Consider the following 17,182-nt stretch of genomic DNA (forward strand, 5'->3'; position numbering starts at 1 on the left):
TCTTCATTCTCTCTTGCTACGGACCGTACCCCACTATTCTCCTCTCCATGAAACAATTTCTTCTTTAACTTTTGCCAGTACCACACTCTTGGTTTCTGTCTCTTGGTTCTGGTCATTTCTTGTCGGGCTTTTATGGGCTTCTCCCTGCCCCCAACTGTTCTCTCTGGTTCCATCTCTCTGGGAGTGCCCTCATTGACATCCCTGGGTCTAGTGACTGTCCACTCCTAGGCTTCTTAGCTCTCCCGATGCCACTATTTGAAAATCTGAGTAAACTATAGGCCTTCTGTCCAGGGAAAAATGTGCACACAAACCACAGGGCTCTAGGATTTAGAAGGGTGGTAGGAGGAAGTGGAGCTGCAGGGAGCCAGAGGATCCCCCAACTTGAGGGAGATGCCTCAGGGCTAAGGGCTGAGGGTACTGTCCCAGCGCACCAACACTCAGTCCATATGCTAATAATCTCTAAATTTATCCTTCTCATTCAGTCCCAGGGCCCTGTGGGTATTATATATCTCTCCTGGGTGCCCCATGGTCACCAGAAATATAATAAGTCCAAACCTGGCTCTTAACCCTGCATCCAGGCCTGACCAGGGGAAGAGACCCTCTCTGGAAGGTAGTCTGGTTACTCACTGGTTACATAGAAGTAGATGAGACGCTCATCCTGGCCCACCTTGTTGAAGACCACACACTTGTACATGGCAGACACGTTGGCATCCTGGATCACCAGCTTGCTCACCGTCTGGGCACAAGGATTCATTTCCAGTCTGAGTTCCCCAACCTAGACCCTCCCCTGCTGCAAGGAGGCCACTGTGCCTACCAGGAATGGGGAAACCGAAGCATTGGGCTGTTGATGAACAAAGCCCAGAGACAGAACTAGGAATGGTGAGGCTGGCAAGAGAAGGCAAGGCCCTCATACAGCAGAGTCGAGGAACAGTGTATGGACAGTTGTTTTTCCTGTGGCTGAGGTCAGAAGGCAGTTTTTGGCAGGAGCAGAGAGACTTCAGTCTGTGACTAGGCTTATCCTATGGTCATGTTGGAGGGTCAGAAGTCAGCGTGGCAATTGGGTCAGTACAAACCAAGCTTAAAATTCAGATGGTGGTCACATCAAGGCACCAGTTACTACTGAACTGGGGTAAGATTTGGCCCAAGGTCAATAGTTGGTCATTGTGTGAGGTCACATTGATTCCAGGGCACTTCTTTCTAGTGTCCAGGATAGTCTCAGGAGGTAGGAAGGGGGTGTCCCAGGCTCCTCAGGGAGTAGGAAGCTTGAGAAGTAGGGGAGGAGAGAGGTCCATAGGCCCTGCCTACCATCCAAAGACCCCCACCCCCACTCCAAGCCGGGCACTTCCTGGCCAGCCTTGGAACAGGAAGAGGCTCTGGAGGTGTGTAGGAAAACAGGAAGTGACTGTAGGAAGTGGGTGCCTTTGTTCATTCCCCCTCCCCCTCCTGGCCTCTTCTTAGCATTGCCCCAGGCTGGTTCCAGCATCTCAGACAGCCTACTGTGGGGACCTGGTCAGCCTCCAGCCCCATCTTCTCCAAGCCTAGGTGTTAGTGGGCACAGGGGCCTATGGCCTGGCCAGGAGATTTTGGATCTCCGCTTCCTTGTCTGGGACAAAGCAGAAACCCTGACTCCCATCTGCGTATAGGAAGGGAAGCTAAGACCCAGAAATTAAGGAAGGTCACCTGGCTCCCAGTGGCTTTTCCAAAGTTTTTCAGGTCAGGTGGAAATGGAGAGAAGGCAGAAGAGAGCCCTCCCAACCACCCTTCCTTCCCCTTCTCTCCTGGCCTCTTGGTGGCTAGACTGCACCTTATTCTTCCCCTCCACAAACTTCGGATCCAGGTGTCCAGGCTCTCAATGGGGTTCACTGGGTCCTGTGTGGTCACCTCCCTCCAGTCGCGACACTGAGGCATACGATCCCGCTGCTGCCGCCGTCGGCTATCACAAACCAGAAGGCAGATCAGAGACACAACCAGGGAGAGCCCATACTGGGGGACAGGGGTCTGTCATCTTCAAAGTCATCTTCTTACATCTTAGACGGTAAGGTCAGCTCTTAGGCCAAGCAAGAGGGCTGGGGAGTTTTGTTCTGCAGTGTTGCTCAGGCCCTTGCAATCCATCCTGTACCTGGGCACCACTATATCCCACTTCTGCCATGCTGCTTCCTGTAGAATTCACCTTGGTTCTGCTCACCTAGCTTGCCCCAGGGCAGCATGTCATCACTGCCTCAGGAGATCCACTCCACTAATTTCTCCCTTTCTCCCCATGGGTCAGGTGTGCATACCCAGCATATTTGGCCTCTGGTTGGAGGTGGGGGGCAAGAGAGGCTCTTGCTTGTCCTTAGTGGAGGAGCAGCATGGGGCCCCTGGCTCTTTCAGGTGGCATGAAGCATAATGGTAGATTATTAGAGGAAGCAAATTTGGAGGTACCAGTGTGAGATGTAGGCCATGTGGTCTAGAAGAATCCCTTATAAACCTTGGATATTTCAGGCTGTTTCAGATCCATACCACTTCTACTGAGCCTCCCCCACTGACTATGCTGGAGCCATAGCCTTTTGGCTGCTGGTGGGGCTTCCCTTACCTCTTGCCTAGGTTCCTGGCTTCCATCCCTCCCCAGCTTGTGACACAGGCTCTCTTGCTCAGTGGCAAATCTGATCTGTAACTCCCTTGCTCAATGCTCTTTACTGACTCCCTAGTGCCTTCAAGACCTCTGTCCACCTCAGCATCCTCCTCTCCTCTCCCCTGCATTGTCTAAATTGTCTCTGCCATAAATATTCTCCCTGGTCCATTTGTCCTATTGATGTCCAGCTTAGTTTTAAGGGGGCATTGCTCAGCAGTGGGATAGGCTCTGTTGCTTAACTGTGACTTTGAGAAAGTTGCCCTTCTTCTTTAATCCTATTGTTGCTTTATCTATATGGGTGTGATTGTGAGCTACATAGATGAGCTAAGGTGTGTAAACAGGCTTAGTGTGTTCTGGGGCCCAGGACAAATTTTATAACACTATACGAAGTCTTCCCACTTCATGGGAGGGCCATCCTTTGTGCCCAGATGTACCTCCTTTGGTCCTCCCTAAATGATGCAATTATGTATCTGGGAGGCTTGCTCTTGAGACAGCTGGGTGGAGGTTAGCCCCATCTCCAAAGTCCAGCTTGACCTGCTGGCATAGGACTAAATCAGGAATTTAATATTGTTAAAATGCTTATACTGCCCAACATGATCTACAGATTCAATGCAATTCCTATCAAATTGCCAATGACATTATTCACAGAAATAGAAAAACAATTTTAAAATTCAGATAGAACCACAAAGACCCTGGACAGCAAAAGCAACCTTGAATGAAAAGAACAAAACTGGAGGCAACAAAATATACTACAAAGATACAGTAGCATGGTACTGACGTAAAAACAGGGACTTAGTCCAATGGAACAGATTAGACAGCCCAGCAATAAACACATATATTATAGCTGATTACACTAAAGATGCCCAGAACACACATTGGGGAAACAAAGTCACTTTAATATACAGTGTTAGAAAACTATCTATTCACATACAGAAGAATGAAACTAGACTCGTAAAACTCACTAGTTATAAAATCTGTTTGAAATTGATTAAAAAATATAAAACTTAAAGATATAACATTACTAGCAGAAAAATAGAGAAAATGCTTCATGACATTGGTTTGGGAAGGGTTTTATGACCAAATACCTCAAAAGCATAGGCAACAAAAGCAAGATAGGGTTTGAGTTCAGAATAGGGATTCTGGGAAGGGTACAGGTAAGGCTTGGGTGGACAAGAGGAGCTGAAAACTGGTTCACCGTGGTTGAGGTTGGGGACAGGGAGGTTAAATAAAGGAGAATGGGGTTGGAGCATACTTACAGGCTGCGCTGGGCAAATGTCTTGCAGGGTGTCCAGGGCCGCCAGTGCCACTGGATGCTGAGAGGTGGGGGCACCCCATAGGCTGTGCAGGTGAGGGCCTGGCGACTGTGGCGGGAGTAGATGCTAGGGGAGGAGGCTTCCTTCTCGTGGATGTGGGGGGGGTACTAGAGGAACAGACATCAGCTGGTCAGGTGGCCCCCATCACCACATCTACCCAACCACCTGTCCCCTCTCCCATCCTCCCTGCCTGTACCATTCACCACCAGCTCCAGGCTGATGTTGCACCTCAGGCCAGCTGCAGAGTTCCACAGTGCGAGTGTGTAGATGCCTGCACTTGCTTCAGTCACCTCTTTGAGCACCAGGGCATGTGGACTGTGGCGTCCAGTCACTGCCTTTCTGTCCTTGTACCTGTCCCAGGAAGGGAGTTCAGGGGCTGTGTGGACCCTGCCTCATGCTGACACTTCCACCCCATCCAGCCAGAATGGTTCCAGGACCCCCATTGGATATGAAAATTCCTGAATGCTCTAGTCTCTTCTATAAAATGGTATAGTATTTGCATATAACCCATGCACATCCCTCCATCTCTAGATTATTTACAATGCTTAATAAAATATAAATACTTTGTAAATGCAATGTAAATGCTGCATTATACCAGAGTATTTAGGGAATGATGACAGGAACAAAGCCTGTACATGTTTTTTTTCTTTTTTTTTTTTCAAATATTTTCATCCACAGTTGTAAAAATCCACATGCAGAACACACAGATACAGAGGGCCCATGTATACTGCTGGAAATGGGAAAAAAAGACCAAGCGGCTTTTCTGATGGGCCAGGTCAGAGCAAGCAGCCCCTCCTGGATTAGGCCAGAAAGGGCTAGCAACAATGTGGGTGGGTTGGGCAGCAATCTCTGGTCTGGGGAACAGATGATCCAAGGCTCTGGGCTTTATCAGTCAGGTCTCACAACTCCATCAGGTGGCCAGCTCAGGAACATCCCCAAGAGCTTGCAGCAGCAACTCTGGCCTCTGTTCCTAAAGCCTTTGAGATCTCTCCCCAAATAACGAAGACACCGATTCTGCTCGGTGCAGCCACCTTCACTCTGCCTTGCCTGTGGCCTTGGTTTGCCTTCAGCAACCAGGCTTACCAAGTTCAGTCCAGGAAGTTTCTGCCCATCTCCCCAGTTTTCCCTGGTTGGCTCTTCCATACCAGTTGGACTGTGGCACCAGGGACCAACTACAGGGCTCTCAGTGGGCTCTGTCTTCCTTTTCACAGTCCAAATCCAGGAGTGAAGGTGCAGTCCCCAAGGAATCTTACCATGCAGGGTGATCCCTGACTGGCTTTCTGGTCCCCAATTCTACCCTTTCATGAGTTCTCCAGACACATGGCCTCCTCAGGACCTTGGCATTTATTGCTGCTCTTGCTTGGATGCTCTTTCCTGTAGGTGACAGTCTGTGGGGCTCTTTTCTTTCTTCTTTGGGGTTGGGGTATTCATTAGAGAATACCAGCTGATCAGAGAAGCCTTCCTCTTCTGTCTCATTAAGTGAGTGGTACTTGTACTTGGCTTTATGAATCCTGTCCCTATCTTACTGATCATCAGCCCATTGGTTTTCTTTCTTTGTGTTTTGTTTTGGTGCTGTGGATTGAACCCAGGGCCTCACACTTGGTCCTTGCTCTACCACAAGCTACATCTCCAGCCAGCCCACTGATTTTCAGATATGTGTCTGTTGATTGTCCATATCCCCACTGAGCTGTGAACCCCGTGAGGACAGGAACTGTCTCCTCCCTGTTGTACACCCTACATGTAGAGCTGTGCCTGACACATGTAGGTGCTCCATAGACACTTGCTGCACACGAGAGGAAATAGATGCCTCCCACCCCAAATTGGCTCCTCCCTAGTCATGTACTGGAATTTCTGCAGGCAGTTTTGCCTTTGCCATCTGAGTTCTGGACTGTGTTTGGAGATAATCCTTCCTCTTCAGGGGCTTCCTCTCTGGGTACCAAGTGTGCTAAGTCAGAGAGATGCTATAGTGTAGCCTGAGAGAGGCACATCTCTTGGGCAGAGAACTATGGTGATGGGGACACAGAGGTCTCTCAACTCTGACAGCAGTCATGACTCAGAGAGAGTGATCCGACTTGCCCAGGGTCACAGAGCAGGACAAGGCAGGACAGGACAGGGCAGGGGCAAAATCAAGCCTGTGCTATCTGCCTGGCTTTGGTGCAGAGGGCTGTTAGAATCCCGAGTCTGCCACTTGCTGGGACTGTTACCCTAGACAGATTCCCTCTCTGCCACACGTCTCAGAGTCCTCATCTGAAAACTGGGGAAACGTACCTTGCAGCGGGTGTGAGGGCCAAGACATTGTCAGCACCTTGCTGGGCATGCTGGGAACCTTGGGCGCCTAGGACCAGCTTGTCTGTTTATGTTCACTAGACCTTCCATCAGTCACTGACTCGAGTTTTCCCATGATGATGCCACCTGAATAGTGGGCTCTGGTGACTAAAGTGCCCTGGGTCAGCTGAGAACTTCTTGGAGGCAGATGTTAGCCAAGCAGAAGGTCCTGATGTGGCAGGAATGTTTCAGTGCAAAAACAGCTGCCTGGGGATCATGTTGGACCCCGGTTGCAGCAGAGTTGGCCACCCACCCTGGGCAGGCTCAGTCCTTCTGGCCTTGAAGGGATATGCCCTGGGTGTCTCCAGGAACTGCTCTTTTGTAAGTGAGGCTTCTGGCTACATCAGTGCTCTCAAGACTCTGCCTCAAAGGCTCTGATACTATGCCAGGTGGACCCCCAAGCCTGTGCCAGGAGGACTCCCAAGCCTATGGCCTTACTAGGCTCAGGGCCAGGGCATTATAGGCCTCCCAAGAGAAGCCTTCTTTCAGTCTATGGTAGTGCAAGGGGCTCCTGGCTGAGGATGCCTGGAGCATCTGCTTGCCCAGCACAAGAAAAATTGACCTGCCAGGTGCACGAGGTGCTCAGGCTGAGGAGGGCAAGACATCTCTAGCTAGATAGGAAAGGACAGAGCACAGCCTGTTCCCACGCTCAAGTGGGAATGCCCTCCCGTCTTCTGACGTTTCCTCACCTATATAATGGCAGCTCAGGTCAGCATGATCTATCGTGGATGAGCCGTGTGGATGCTCAGAGGGCTGAGGAAGTATTGGGAGAGGAGCTGTGCCCCCTTGAGCTCTGTTGGAAGCATTCAGCAAGGGCAGAGCCACTACTGAGGGGTCCCCTCACTGCCCTGGACACACCCCACAGGGAAGCCTCAGTCTCTCAGCTCACACTCCTGGAAGCTATCTAGCTCATTGCCCAGGGTCAGGCTCCATAACATTTTGTTCAAACCCTATGGTATCTCCAAATTTCTGGAAAGGAGGGTCCTGGCTCTCGAGAGGCAACCTAGTTGAAAGGCCTAAGGAAGTGAGGTTGTTGGTGTGTGACTGGCCTTATGTTTACTCAGCATGTAAATGAGTCCAGCTTGCAGGCCTTTAGAGATGCTGAGGGGTTGCAGGAAATGGTTAGATAAAGTCCCCCCCTGTGCCACCACACCACACATAGCAGCAGGCTGGTATTTAAACCTTTCATGGTTTCACAGCATCCTGGCAACCTTCCTTCTAGTTGAACTATTGTATTATATTTTTTTGCTTTGTAGGGGGTATACTCATGGAAGTTCCCCACCTGGGTCTCAGGGTGCAGGCCCTGATGGGGAAGGACACTGCCCTTCTCGTCCCTCAGTCCATTCTTGTGCGGGGCCTGGCAGGGTAGCAAAGGGAGGGGACCCAGGGCTGTTACCATTGGAATTCCGGCGGGGGATACGCTGCCAGCTTCACAGGCAGCTTCACCAGCTCGTCACCTGCTGTGGCCTCCAGGACAGGTCCTTTGAGCCACTCGACACTGATGAAGGGCTTTTCTGCCAGACAGGAGGCATCAGTGTAAATCTGGGGCTGACCCATCAAGGACCAGGGATTTCCAGCCTCTGCCCCTTCAGCCCCAGTCGCCAGCCACCTGAAGACAGGCTTCTTGTGCCACCTAGCACGTGGGAGCCAGGCAGGGTTTCTGCTCATAGCCCTCCCCTTCCTCTGGCTGGACTACCTGCTGCTCAGGTGCACCATGACCTCTGACCCCCAAGTACACTGTACAAGGACCCTTGTTCCTCAGGCTTCATGATGCTGGTCCCACCCCAGGCCATGCTGGGCATGATGATCCAACTCTAGGCCATACCGTGCACAATGACTTCGGTGCTCTCCCGGAATTTCTGGATGCCATTGTTGACCTCGCAAACATAAGGGCCCAGGTCATGCTGGCTGACGTTGTAGATAGTCAGGATGCTGGAGAGTTCTGTGTGAGTCTGCTGGGAGCGCCGCTCAGGTACCCACTTACCCCGCTCTGCCTGCCCACACCCAGGGGAAGCCCAGAGTCAGCAGGTGGGCTCTGGCAGAGTGGACCTACCAAAGGCACATACCCCTGCCCAGCCAGTGCTGGCTCTGGAAGCCTTGACCCAGTTTTCCGTGGGGTGGAAAACTTTCCCATCAGACTGGGTTTCATGGGGTTGGCTGGGCCTGTGCCTCCTCCACACAAAGGCCCAGTGTGTGCCAGGTACAGGTGGGCATGGGCAGTGATGGGAACAGGACAGCTGTGGGCAGGAGGAAGGCACCCTGGCAGGGCTGCCAACCTCACCTGCTTCCCTGGGTAGTCCCAGTCAAAGGTGACGCCTGAGTTGAACTCAGCCCACACTGTGCAGTTCAGGACCAGCTTCTCCCCGACCAGCAGCTCCAGTGACTTCTTGGGAAACAGCTGGATGTCATAAAGCTGATTGCCTGGTGAAACATGCATAGTGACTCCTGTGACCCCCACAGGATATACACATAGGGACACCCATCACAGAGACTGCAGAGCAGCCCTATTGCTGGGAATGGGGGTTCCTGCCATATTCCTTTTGGGGACATAGGGAATGGTCACTGGGTGAGGCACCAGGAGCAGACCTTACCTGTGATGTGCACAATGAAGGGATTGGAAAGGAAGTCCCGGCCCTCCCAGGTGGTCTCGCACTGCAGGTACAGAGCATCCCGCAGCAGTGACGTGGGCACCCGCATGCCCCGGCGGTCATCCCACACCACTTCCTGCCCGTCGGGCTGCATCACCGAGCTTTGCTGGAGGGATACACTGACTGTCAGTGCCTGGCTACCCCTTTCCTTCAGACCAGACCAGCAGCCACCTTTCCCAGGGATGGGGTAGTAGGGCTGGATCCTGGGGTGGGGATGGGGACAGGGATTGTACCGATCGCAATGTGACGTTGAGGCCAGGGATGGACACCAAGCAGGGCACCCACATGGAGTCCTTCCTGTTGACCAGGAGTGTGTCGGGTTGGTTGATGAATGGCTGCTCAAAGTCTAAGGAGAGGGAGTCGGAGTTGAGGAAGGATAGGGCTCGGGAAGTCTCTGGCCAGGGCTGGGCAGTGGTGGCAGGGCAGCCCATGGGAGCTGGGTGGTGCTGATTCAGCTGCCCACTGCCATCCGTAGCAGGGTGAGAGCTCCCTGTCCCCTCCTGCCAGCCTGGGGTCAGCATGCTGGAGGTGGGGATGTGCCAACCAGTCCCCCCAGGACCCTGCCCACACCTGACCTGCTCACTTGTCTTGGTGACCTCACCTCTTACGAACACGTAGGTGCTGGCAGCTGTGGTGCCCTCGATGCGGGCCTTGATGTACTTATAGTAGCAGAGGTAGCTGCCTGTGTTGTTGGCATGGGCCTCGCCCAGCAGCAGCACCTTGCAGTAGGGCTTGGCATCTGTGCCTTCACAGTCTCGCACAACCCCTGTGTCCTCGCTGTCCTTCTCCCCTGTGGTTGGTGTCTCCTGAGCTCCTGGCCAGGCCCACTCAAGGGGGTGTTGTCCCCTGGAAGAGGATGGGAGAGGTCAGGAGGCCCCCTGACCTCAGCTGCAGCTCAGGAGGACAATTCCTGAGGAGCCTCCCTCAAGGGCCAAGAGCCTCACCCACAGCTTGTCTCAGAGATGGGACAGTTCAGGGTTTGGGCATGTAGCATAAACACAGCCTGGGCCAGGGAACTCTCTAAGACCCCAGGCCTTTTGCCTGGCTCCCAGAGCTGTGAGTGGCAGGCTGGCCTGCAGAGAAGCCCAGGCTTTGGATCACAGCTGGGGCTACAGGGAGGTCTTGGGAGCAGAGTAGGAGGGCTTGGGGCCAGTGAAGGGAGGCTGGGGGTCAATGCAGGTTATCTAGGGCCCATGCAGGGTATTGGGAGGGTGGGTATGGGTAAGGTTGATGAGTTCAGGGTGCTTGTGTCCGCAGAGCCTCCAAATATCCTGGGAGCCCCACTCAGTCTCAAGGCCTCTCTGGCCTGGGGAGGAGCTGCCTTCTGGGTCCTCAGCCATCACCTCCCACATTGGCCTTCTGCAACCTCCTTGGACTGCCAGGTGGGAAGGGCTCGGTACCTGCAGGAGATGGATAGGCTCTCACTGGTGTCAATGATGTGTGCCTCTTCCGTGATGTTCAGGGTTGGGGGAGTCATGGAGTAACCACTTGTCAGGCCTGGCATGGAAGACAGGGTTAAAGTGCTGGGTCATGAGTCATGTGACAACTCTGATCAAGGTACTGTTGGGCCTTCCAGGACCCCTCTCCAGGACAGCCTGGTTGGCACAGTCTGGTCTCTCCCTGTGCACTGTGAGTAGCATCAAACCCAAGACCCCAAGACAACCAATAACCTCCACCAAAGCTGACTGCTACCGTGGCTCATGGCCATCTCTCCTTGTAGATCTCTGCCCCTGCCTACAGGCCCAGCTCAGTCCTAAGTGACCCCTGACTGCCCTGGATCCCAGCCTCTGGTCACAAAGAGCTGAGTGTCCAGTATGAGGAAGAAGGAGGAGACTGTAGGGCTCATTCTGCACTGGAGGAGGCTTGGAGCATGTGACCCCCACAGCTCCATCTGAAGCCCACACCTACACCCACTGCTTATGAGGGGGTTCTGCACATTCCAGACCTTCTGCAAACATACCCAGGTCTCGGCCTCCCCACACAGTCTGTGCCCATGTCCTTGCCCTCTCCAGGGTCCCAGGGAACCTATCTCATGACTGTTCTTTGGCTTAACCAGCTTTTTTCAACCTGCATAGGCCCTCTCTGCCCAGCCTCTGGGGGCTCTCCCTGCCCAGGCCTCCACCTAACATCCTCAGGTCTTTCCACAGGATGGTTCCTTAGATACACAAATAAACCTGCTTTACCTGGTAGAATACCCTTCCTCAGACCTCAATGACTGCAGGCCCTTCTGCCCCCTGGAATTCCAGCCCTCATCCCCTCCAGTTCCACATAGACCATTCTCCTCCCGGTGGGGTGGTGGGTTGTTGTTGTTGTGTGTGTGTGTGTGTGTTTTGCATGCGTGTGTTACCAGGTGTGGGTCTTCTCCATGTCACATGCCTGGGCATATGAATCTATCTTTGGGTGGTATATGTGGCTTTGTGTGTGTGCGCAAGTGTGTATCTTTGTGTATCTTCAGTATTATTTTGAAATGAGATTTTGGTGTGTGGAGTGTGCTGCACTGATATCACTTGGTTGTGTGGCTTGGGGTCAGGGTGTGTAAAACTGTCCGTGGTTCATGTTCTTGCATACATGCATATGTGTGTGTGTGGGAGAGTGGAATGGTGGGGGTGGGAGCAGGCCCTTGGGGAGGTCTGGGCCTGGAACTCTGGCAGATGTATCCTGCCGGGACCATCCTGAGACAACAGGAAGGGAGGACTGTATGGCTAGAGGCCCAGGGCTGTGTCCTGTCCCTCCCCCAAGTCCCTGTCCTCCTGTGGGGAGCACAGCCCATTCTCCTATCCCCAAGCCCTTCTAGTCCCACAGATCCCCCAAGATTGGAGCCAAAGTCCAACTCCTTTGCTCTCCAGCCAACTACTGAGGCCCTAGGATCCTGCTGTACTAATGGGGTGGGGTGGAACTTGGGAGGCCCCAACATAGACGGTTTTACATGCCCTGACCCCAAACCATACAACCAAGTGGTACCAGGACATCACACTCCACACACCAAGATCTCATTTCAGCATCATGTAGACAACAGCCACCAGCCAGCACTCGCTGGTCTCTCCCTTCTTTCACCCCTCCCCACCCCCACTCCTGGTCAAGCCCTTCTAGGCACCACTGCACCACGAGTCAGAACAGAAAAGCCCTTATCAAGCATCTAGTTTCACTGTAAAGTCTGTGAATCTGAGGTTCTCCAGCTGGACTGAGCTACCCTTCAAAAAGCCACCCCTTGCCTGACCAGCTGCTGGGACTATGCCTCCTTCTCACACTCAGGTCAACAACTCTGGCCCTGGGCGTGCCCCCCCCCCCCCCCCCCGCCAACCTGGGGTCCTGAGGGGAGAGATGGTCCTGGGTCCTCCAGCCTCCTTCCCATGCAGGGTCCTTTGAGGCATGTGAGCAGGGCCTGGGCACTCAGCAACCCCTTACTTGTACTCCCTGGGGCTTCTAGGGAGAAAGCTGTCACCAGGGAAGGGGGGACCCCCAGACAGAGGTAACCCTCTCAGGGAAGTGAGGAGCCAGGAAGGAATCCCCAGGGGAGCACCTTGGACTGGGCTTCCAAGGCAAAGTAGAATTTACCAGTCAATGAAAAGTAAACAAAGCTATGCCAGGCAGGCAGGAAGGCAAATATGTGGGCAACCAAGTGAAAGGTGTTCTGCCCTCTGAGCTACATAAGAGGGGAGCGATGATGGGCATGGGTTTGGATCTGTAGGGGTGAAAGAACTGTTGCCCTCCCAGTTAGACCTAGTTGGAGGTCAGGCCTGAGGCCGGCACGTGAGCACAAGAGGAGTACTGCCTCAGCCAGCAGCCACCTTCCCAGCTCCATGTGTGTCCTCCCTGCAAGCGAGAGGACACCCTCACAGTGAGTTCTGGGGCACCGTACTGGGGCCCTGGGGAGGCCATGGCTCCCCTTCCCTGAAGTGCACATCAATGCAAGGCCCTGGTGATCGCCAGCTGTAGGTCTGTGGAAATTGTCAACCAGTTTTTCTTTGGTGGCTCCCCTTAGCTTCTAAGACTAAGCAGATGAGGAGTGATGTTCTGACCTCTCCCTTTCTCCCCAGCTTCAACTCCTGAGAGGTTCAGGACTTCTCTCTACACTTTCAAAATATCAGGTTTTTCATATCTCGAAGCCTTTGCTTTACTCATACATTTTTTTGCTTGGGACACTCCCGCTTCTTTTCCTCCTGTGCATCTCCCTCCTTAGGGTCCACGTCACACGTCCCTTTCCTAAGAGAGCAGCCATCATCGTTTGGGCAGCTTCTGCCTCGTCTTTCTTGGGGCTCCCAAACACTGATCAGACTGAATTATGGTTTTCATCTTCATAAGTCCGAAACAGGAGATGTGCAACAAAGATGCAGGGGATGGATGCGAGGATGGATGATGGACGTGGAAGGGATAGATGAATGATGGATCATCAGATGAATAAATGGATGGGAGTGAGTGTTGGCTGGATGGGAGGGGGTGAGGGGATTGATGAGGGGAAGGAAGCTCGTAGAAACATCCTCCCACCAGCACCATACCAGCAAGGAAGCAACAGCATCGCTGTGCTAAATGGGATGATCTGTACTGTTCCCTCCTGTCTTACTGTGAAGCCTGGTTTCCTGAGAACACCATTGCCATGGGGGAGACTCCTGTCCTGCATGCCACATGCTTCATAGAGAATTCCTTGTGGCCAGCTTTCTTCCCCACAGCAACTACTTTGAGGCTTATGCTTTTGATGGCACCACCCTCTACCCACTAAAGCTGTCATCAACTTCTCTCCTGGTCACTTCCCCTCATTCTCTGCTGACTGTAGCTCCTGGCTCACCAACCTCCTTCCCACCCCAATTCCCACCATTCTCCATTACTTCAACATCCACATGGTGACTCACCAGCATCCTTGCCTTTTGAGTCCTCCCGTTCTCTCCCCTTCAGCCACTGGCTTTCAGGGGCACGCCCTGGACGTGGCCATCACCAGAAATTGTGCCATCACTGAATGCCTGACTTCCTCTGTTTCCTTCTCTTCTCCCTCCTCCTCTTCTTTTTGCTCAGGCGTCCTGTTCTACTGCTGCCGAACCCTTTAGATGTAGTGAAGGCCCCCCTGCTTCCTCCTTACTCATGAACATCCCCCTGGTATGACCTCTGTCCTGGTGCAGAGGCCCTCCATGGCCCATCACTCTGATTGTCCTATCATCCTCTATTTCAACCCTGTGACACTACCAAGTTCCCAAGTGGCTCAACACTGGAGCACAAAGCTCTCATGCTGGCTGCTTCCCCTTGATTTTCCTGTTTTCATACTTCAAACAGGCCCTCATTAATGGAGTTCAGGGTGTTCCCTCTGCCACTCTCCATCATGTTCAGGATTCCAACAAATAATTCCTTTCTCTTCTGATCACCATTGTTTCTCTACAGAGTCATCTCCCATCTTCAAAACAAAACAAAACAAAACAGTACAATTTCTTGGTCTCGGACTCCCTTCTAACCATTGCCCTTTTCTTATTTCCCATCATAGCCAAAGCTCTGTTATTCTCCTCCTCCCCACATTCATTTGTGCATCCATGTGGTACATACCGCGTCTTCAGGGACTTGCTGGTCAAAGCCTCCAGTGACCCCCATGTCACAGATCCAGGGAGCACTCCAGGGCAGGGAGCAGAGCTGTCTTCTGTGACCTCATCTTCTCTCATCTTTCTCTTTCCCTCTGCCCAACACTAATTCCTGTTGCTTCTCATTTTCTCTTCCCAACTACCCTTTCTCAAGGGTCCAGATACCTTCAAATCTTCTAGCTCCAACCCAGACCACTGATCTCAACTCTGTATTCAGTTGCCCTGTTGACTTGGATATTCAACAGATACCCTGACTTCCATGATTCTGATCCTAAACTTCAGACTTAGACTTGCTCCACCTTGCCAAAAGTTCTTCCTTGATAGCTCCCATCTCTCCAAATGGAAATCACTATGGGTCACTGCTTCTCCCTCCCCAGCCTATCCTATTAGCATGAAGCCTGGCAGGCCAGATGCATTCCAGAGCTGGCTCCTGCTCTCCCACTGGATGCCTGCACAGCTGCGTTAGCCCTAAAGTCACCTCCTGGTTCTGTGAATGCCCTCCTACAGTTCTTCTCCATGCAGTCATTGGTGATATTTAAGAGAAAAAACAAAGGGGCCATATCACACTCATGCTTAATCCTGTATATGACTTCCCACTGCACTTCCAGGAAAAATCCAAACTCCTAACCAAGTCCTGGCCTCCATCCAGCTCCTCACATCCTTGTGGTCCTTTATCACTTCATGTTCACATCCTCCAGCCACCTTGGTCTCCACAATATTCTGGAACATCCCCTGTTCCTTCATACTCCAGGGGCTTTGCACACACTGATCCTCTTGATATGCTTCCTTGCCTATGCTCTGCACAGCTGGACTCTTCTCACTTTCAGGCTTCCTCACCCTTACAAAAATGTTAAGTTCCCTCTTTAGACTTCATTTCAGCCTCCTGGCTTCTTGTTCTATTCTTCTGGTCACAATTTGTAATATCTTATTTTGTTATTTGTTTAAGTTATGTTTGTCTATGTCTCCCATTAAGTTTTGGTGGGGTAAGGACCAAGGTAGTTCTATTTTCTACCCAACCTGATGCCTAGTCTAGCACCTGGCACAGGGTAAAGGTTCAATAAATACTCACTGAATGACTAAATGGATGAATGGTTGGGAGGAAGGATCAATGGGCAGAAAGATGGATGGATGAATGGATTAGTAGATGGATGGAAGGACAGATAGATGGATGGGTGGGTGGGTGGGTAGATAGATGAATGAATGAAGATATAGGTAGATGAAAGGATGGATAAATGAAAAGACTGGTGGATGGAGGAAGGATAGATGGTTGAGTGGGTGGATGGATAGAGAGTTGGATGGATGGGTGGAAAGATGGAAAGATGGATGGGTGGGGATCGACAGATGGATTAATGGACATGGACAGATTGATGAATGGATTGCTAAACAGACTTCTGAGATCTTTCTTCCCATTGAAACTGTATCAGACTCTGTTATTCCTTTGAAAAAGATGCTTGCAGTTTTAAAGGACAGATTTCTGATGACAATGTGAACCCCAAGCAGCTCAGCAGCCAGGACAGATACAGACCAGAGACCCACCATATCCAGAGGCTCCATGCCTTCCCAGCCCCCACCTGCAGCCCTAAAGAAGGCGCATCCTTCCTGCCTGGCTGTTGTCTGTCTCCACTGTCCTTCCCTTCCCGCAGCAGGAAGTGCTGTCATCCTGGCCTCTGCTGCACTCCCCCTGCCTTCCTGTTTCTGGCCCAGGAACTGACTTCTTCCTTCCCCTGGCCAGCAGGGCCTTGGCCCCCAAGCCTGCAGTAGAGCAGTCAGGGCAGGCGCCAGGCTGAGGTCAGTGAGGCCAGAGTGCACACCTCCTTTTCTCTGTGCTGTCAGCAGCTCTAGAAGCCCTCTGGCCTTGGGCCACAGGGTCCCAGGCGTCAGTCACAGGCACAAAAGACTGTGTAAGCAGCATGCAGGGGTCCTGCAACCTCTCCTGGGGCACACCAGTATCCCTTGATGAGTGGCAGGCAGGGTGTGAAGGGAAATCCCATGATGGGTTAGGTGCTGGACATGAGCCAGGCAGTGGGCAGCTAGCCTGGCCACCACTGTCTCTTTTGGTCCTCATGACAGCTTGGGAGGGAGGAAGGGATCATAAACCCAGTCAATGAATGAGGAAATTGAGACTTCAGGCCTTACAGCTGTCGGTTCTAGCAGGTGTAGAGTAGCCCAGGTCCACCTGAGCCCAGGGCCATCTCTGCTCCAGGGCAATGCTGCTTTCCAAAGGCAAAGAGCAGAGAAGTCCTTCAAATGAAAGCCTCAGAGACCCCACCACATCCAATAAGCAGGAAAGTCCACACAGGAAGCCAAACAGGTGCCTGGGCCTCTGAGCCCACAGTTGCCCCCATCACACTCCCATTACGGGTTCTGATCCTCTATGTAGATCCATGACCTGGCTGGCTGTAAGTAGTCCTTTAAACAATCAATACTATATTTCAAAGGAGCTTTCCTGAGGAACTGAGGAAAAAACACAACCAAATGCATGAATACTGCTAAGAGAGGGCAAGACTTTACTTTCATCCCACAGATGTCCCAGCATGGCCCTGGGGCACATTCATGAAGGATGTTCCCATCCCCTCCCTCAGTACCAAACTTGTTAGTCCCATGTCCCTTGCTTGTATAGAATTCACATTTCCCTAGAAAATCCTTTCTGTGTCCACCTGGACAGAATTTGGAGACATGCTCCATTGTAACAGAGTCTTGGTCCTGTTTCCAGTGCAAGAGGATAGG

General features: G+C 52.2%; 1 protein-coding gene across 1 annotated transcript in view; it reads right to left on the reverse strand.

Annotated features, from left to right (window-relative positions):
• The window catches only part of FLT4 (fms related receptor tyrosine kinase 4), a 46,585-nt gene that overhangs the window by 20,652 nt on the left and 8,751 nt on the right, over positions 1-17,182 (reverse strand). The window contains 13 exon segments of the mRNA XM_079144319.1: positions 628-736; positions 1,805-1,831; positions 1,834-1,933; positions 3,868-4,028; positions 4,030-4,031; positions 4,121-4,275; positions 7,646-7,763; positions 8,075-8,243; positions 8,531-8,670; positions 8,841-9,003; positions 9,131-9,243; positions 9,499-9,743; positions 10,298-10,394. Coding sequence (XP_079000445.1) covers positions 628-736; positions 1,805-1,831; positions 1,834-1,933; positions 3,868-4,028; positions 4,030-4,031; positions 4,121-4,275; positions 7,646-7,763; positions 8,075-8,243; positions 8,531-8,670; positions 8,841-9,003; positions 9,131-9,243; positions 9,499-9,743; positions 10,298-10,394 — 1,599 coding nt within the window.

Source organism: Sciurus vulgaris (genome assembly GCF_902686455.1).
Source record: "Sciurus vulgaris genome assembly, chromosome: 6".
Lineage (NCBI taxonomy): Eukaryota > Metazoa > Chordata > Mammalia > Rodentia > Sciuridae > Sciurus > Sciurus vulgaris.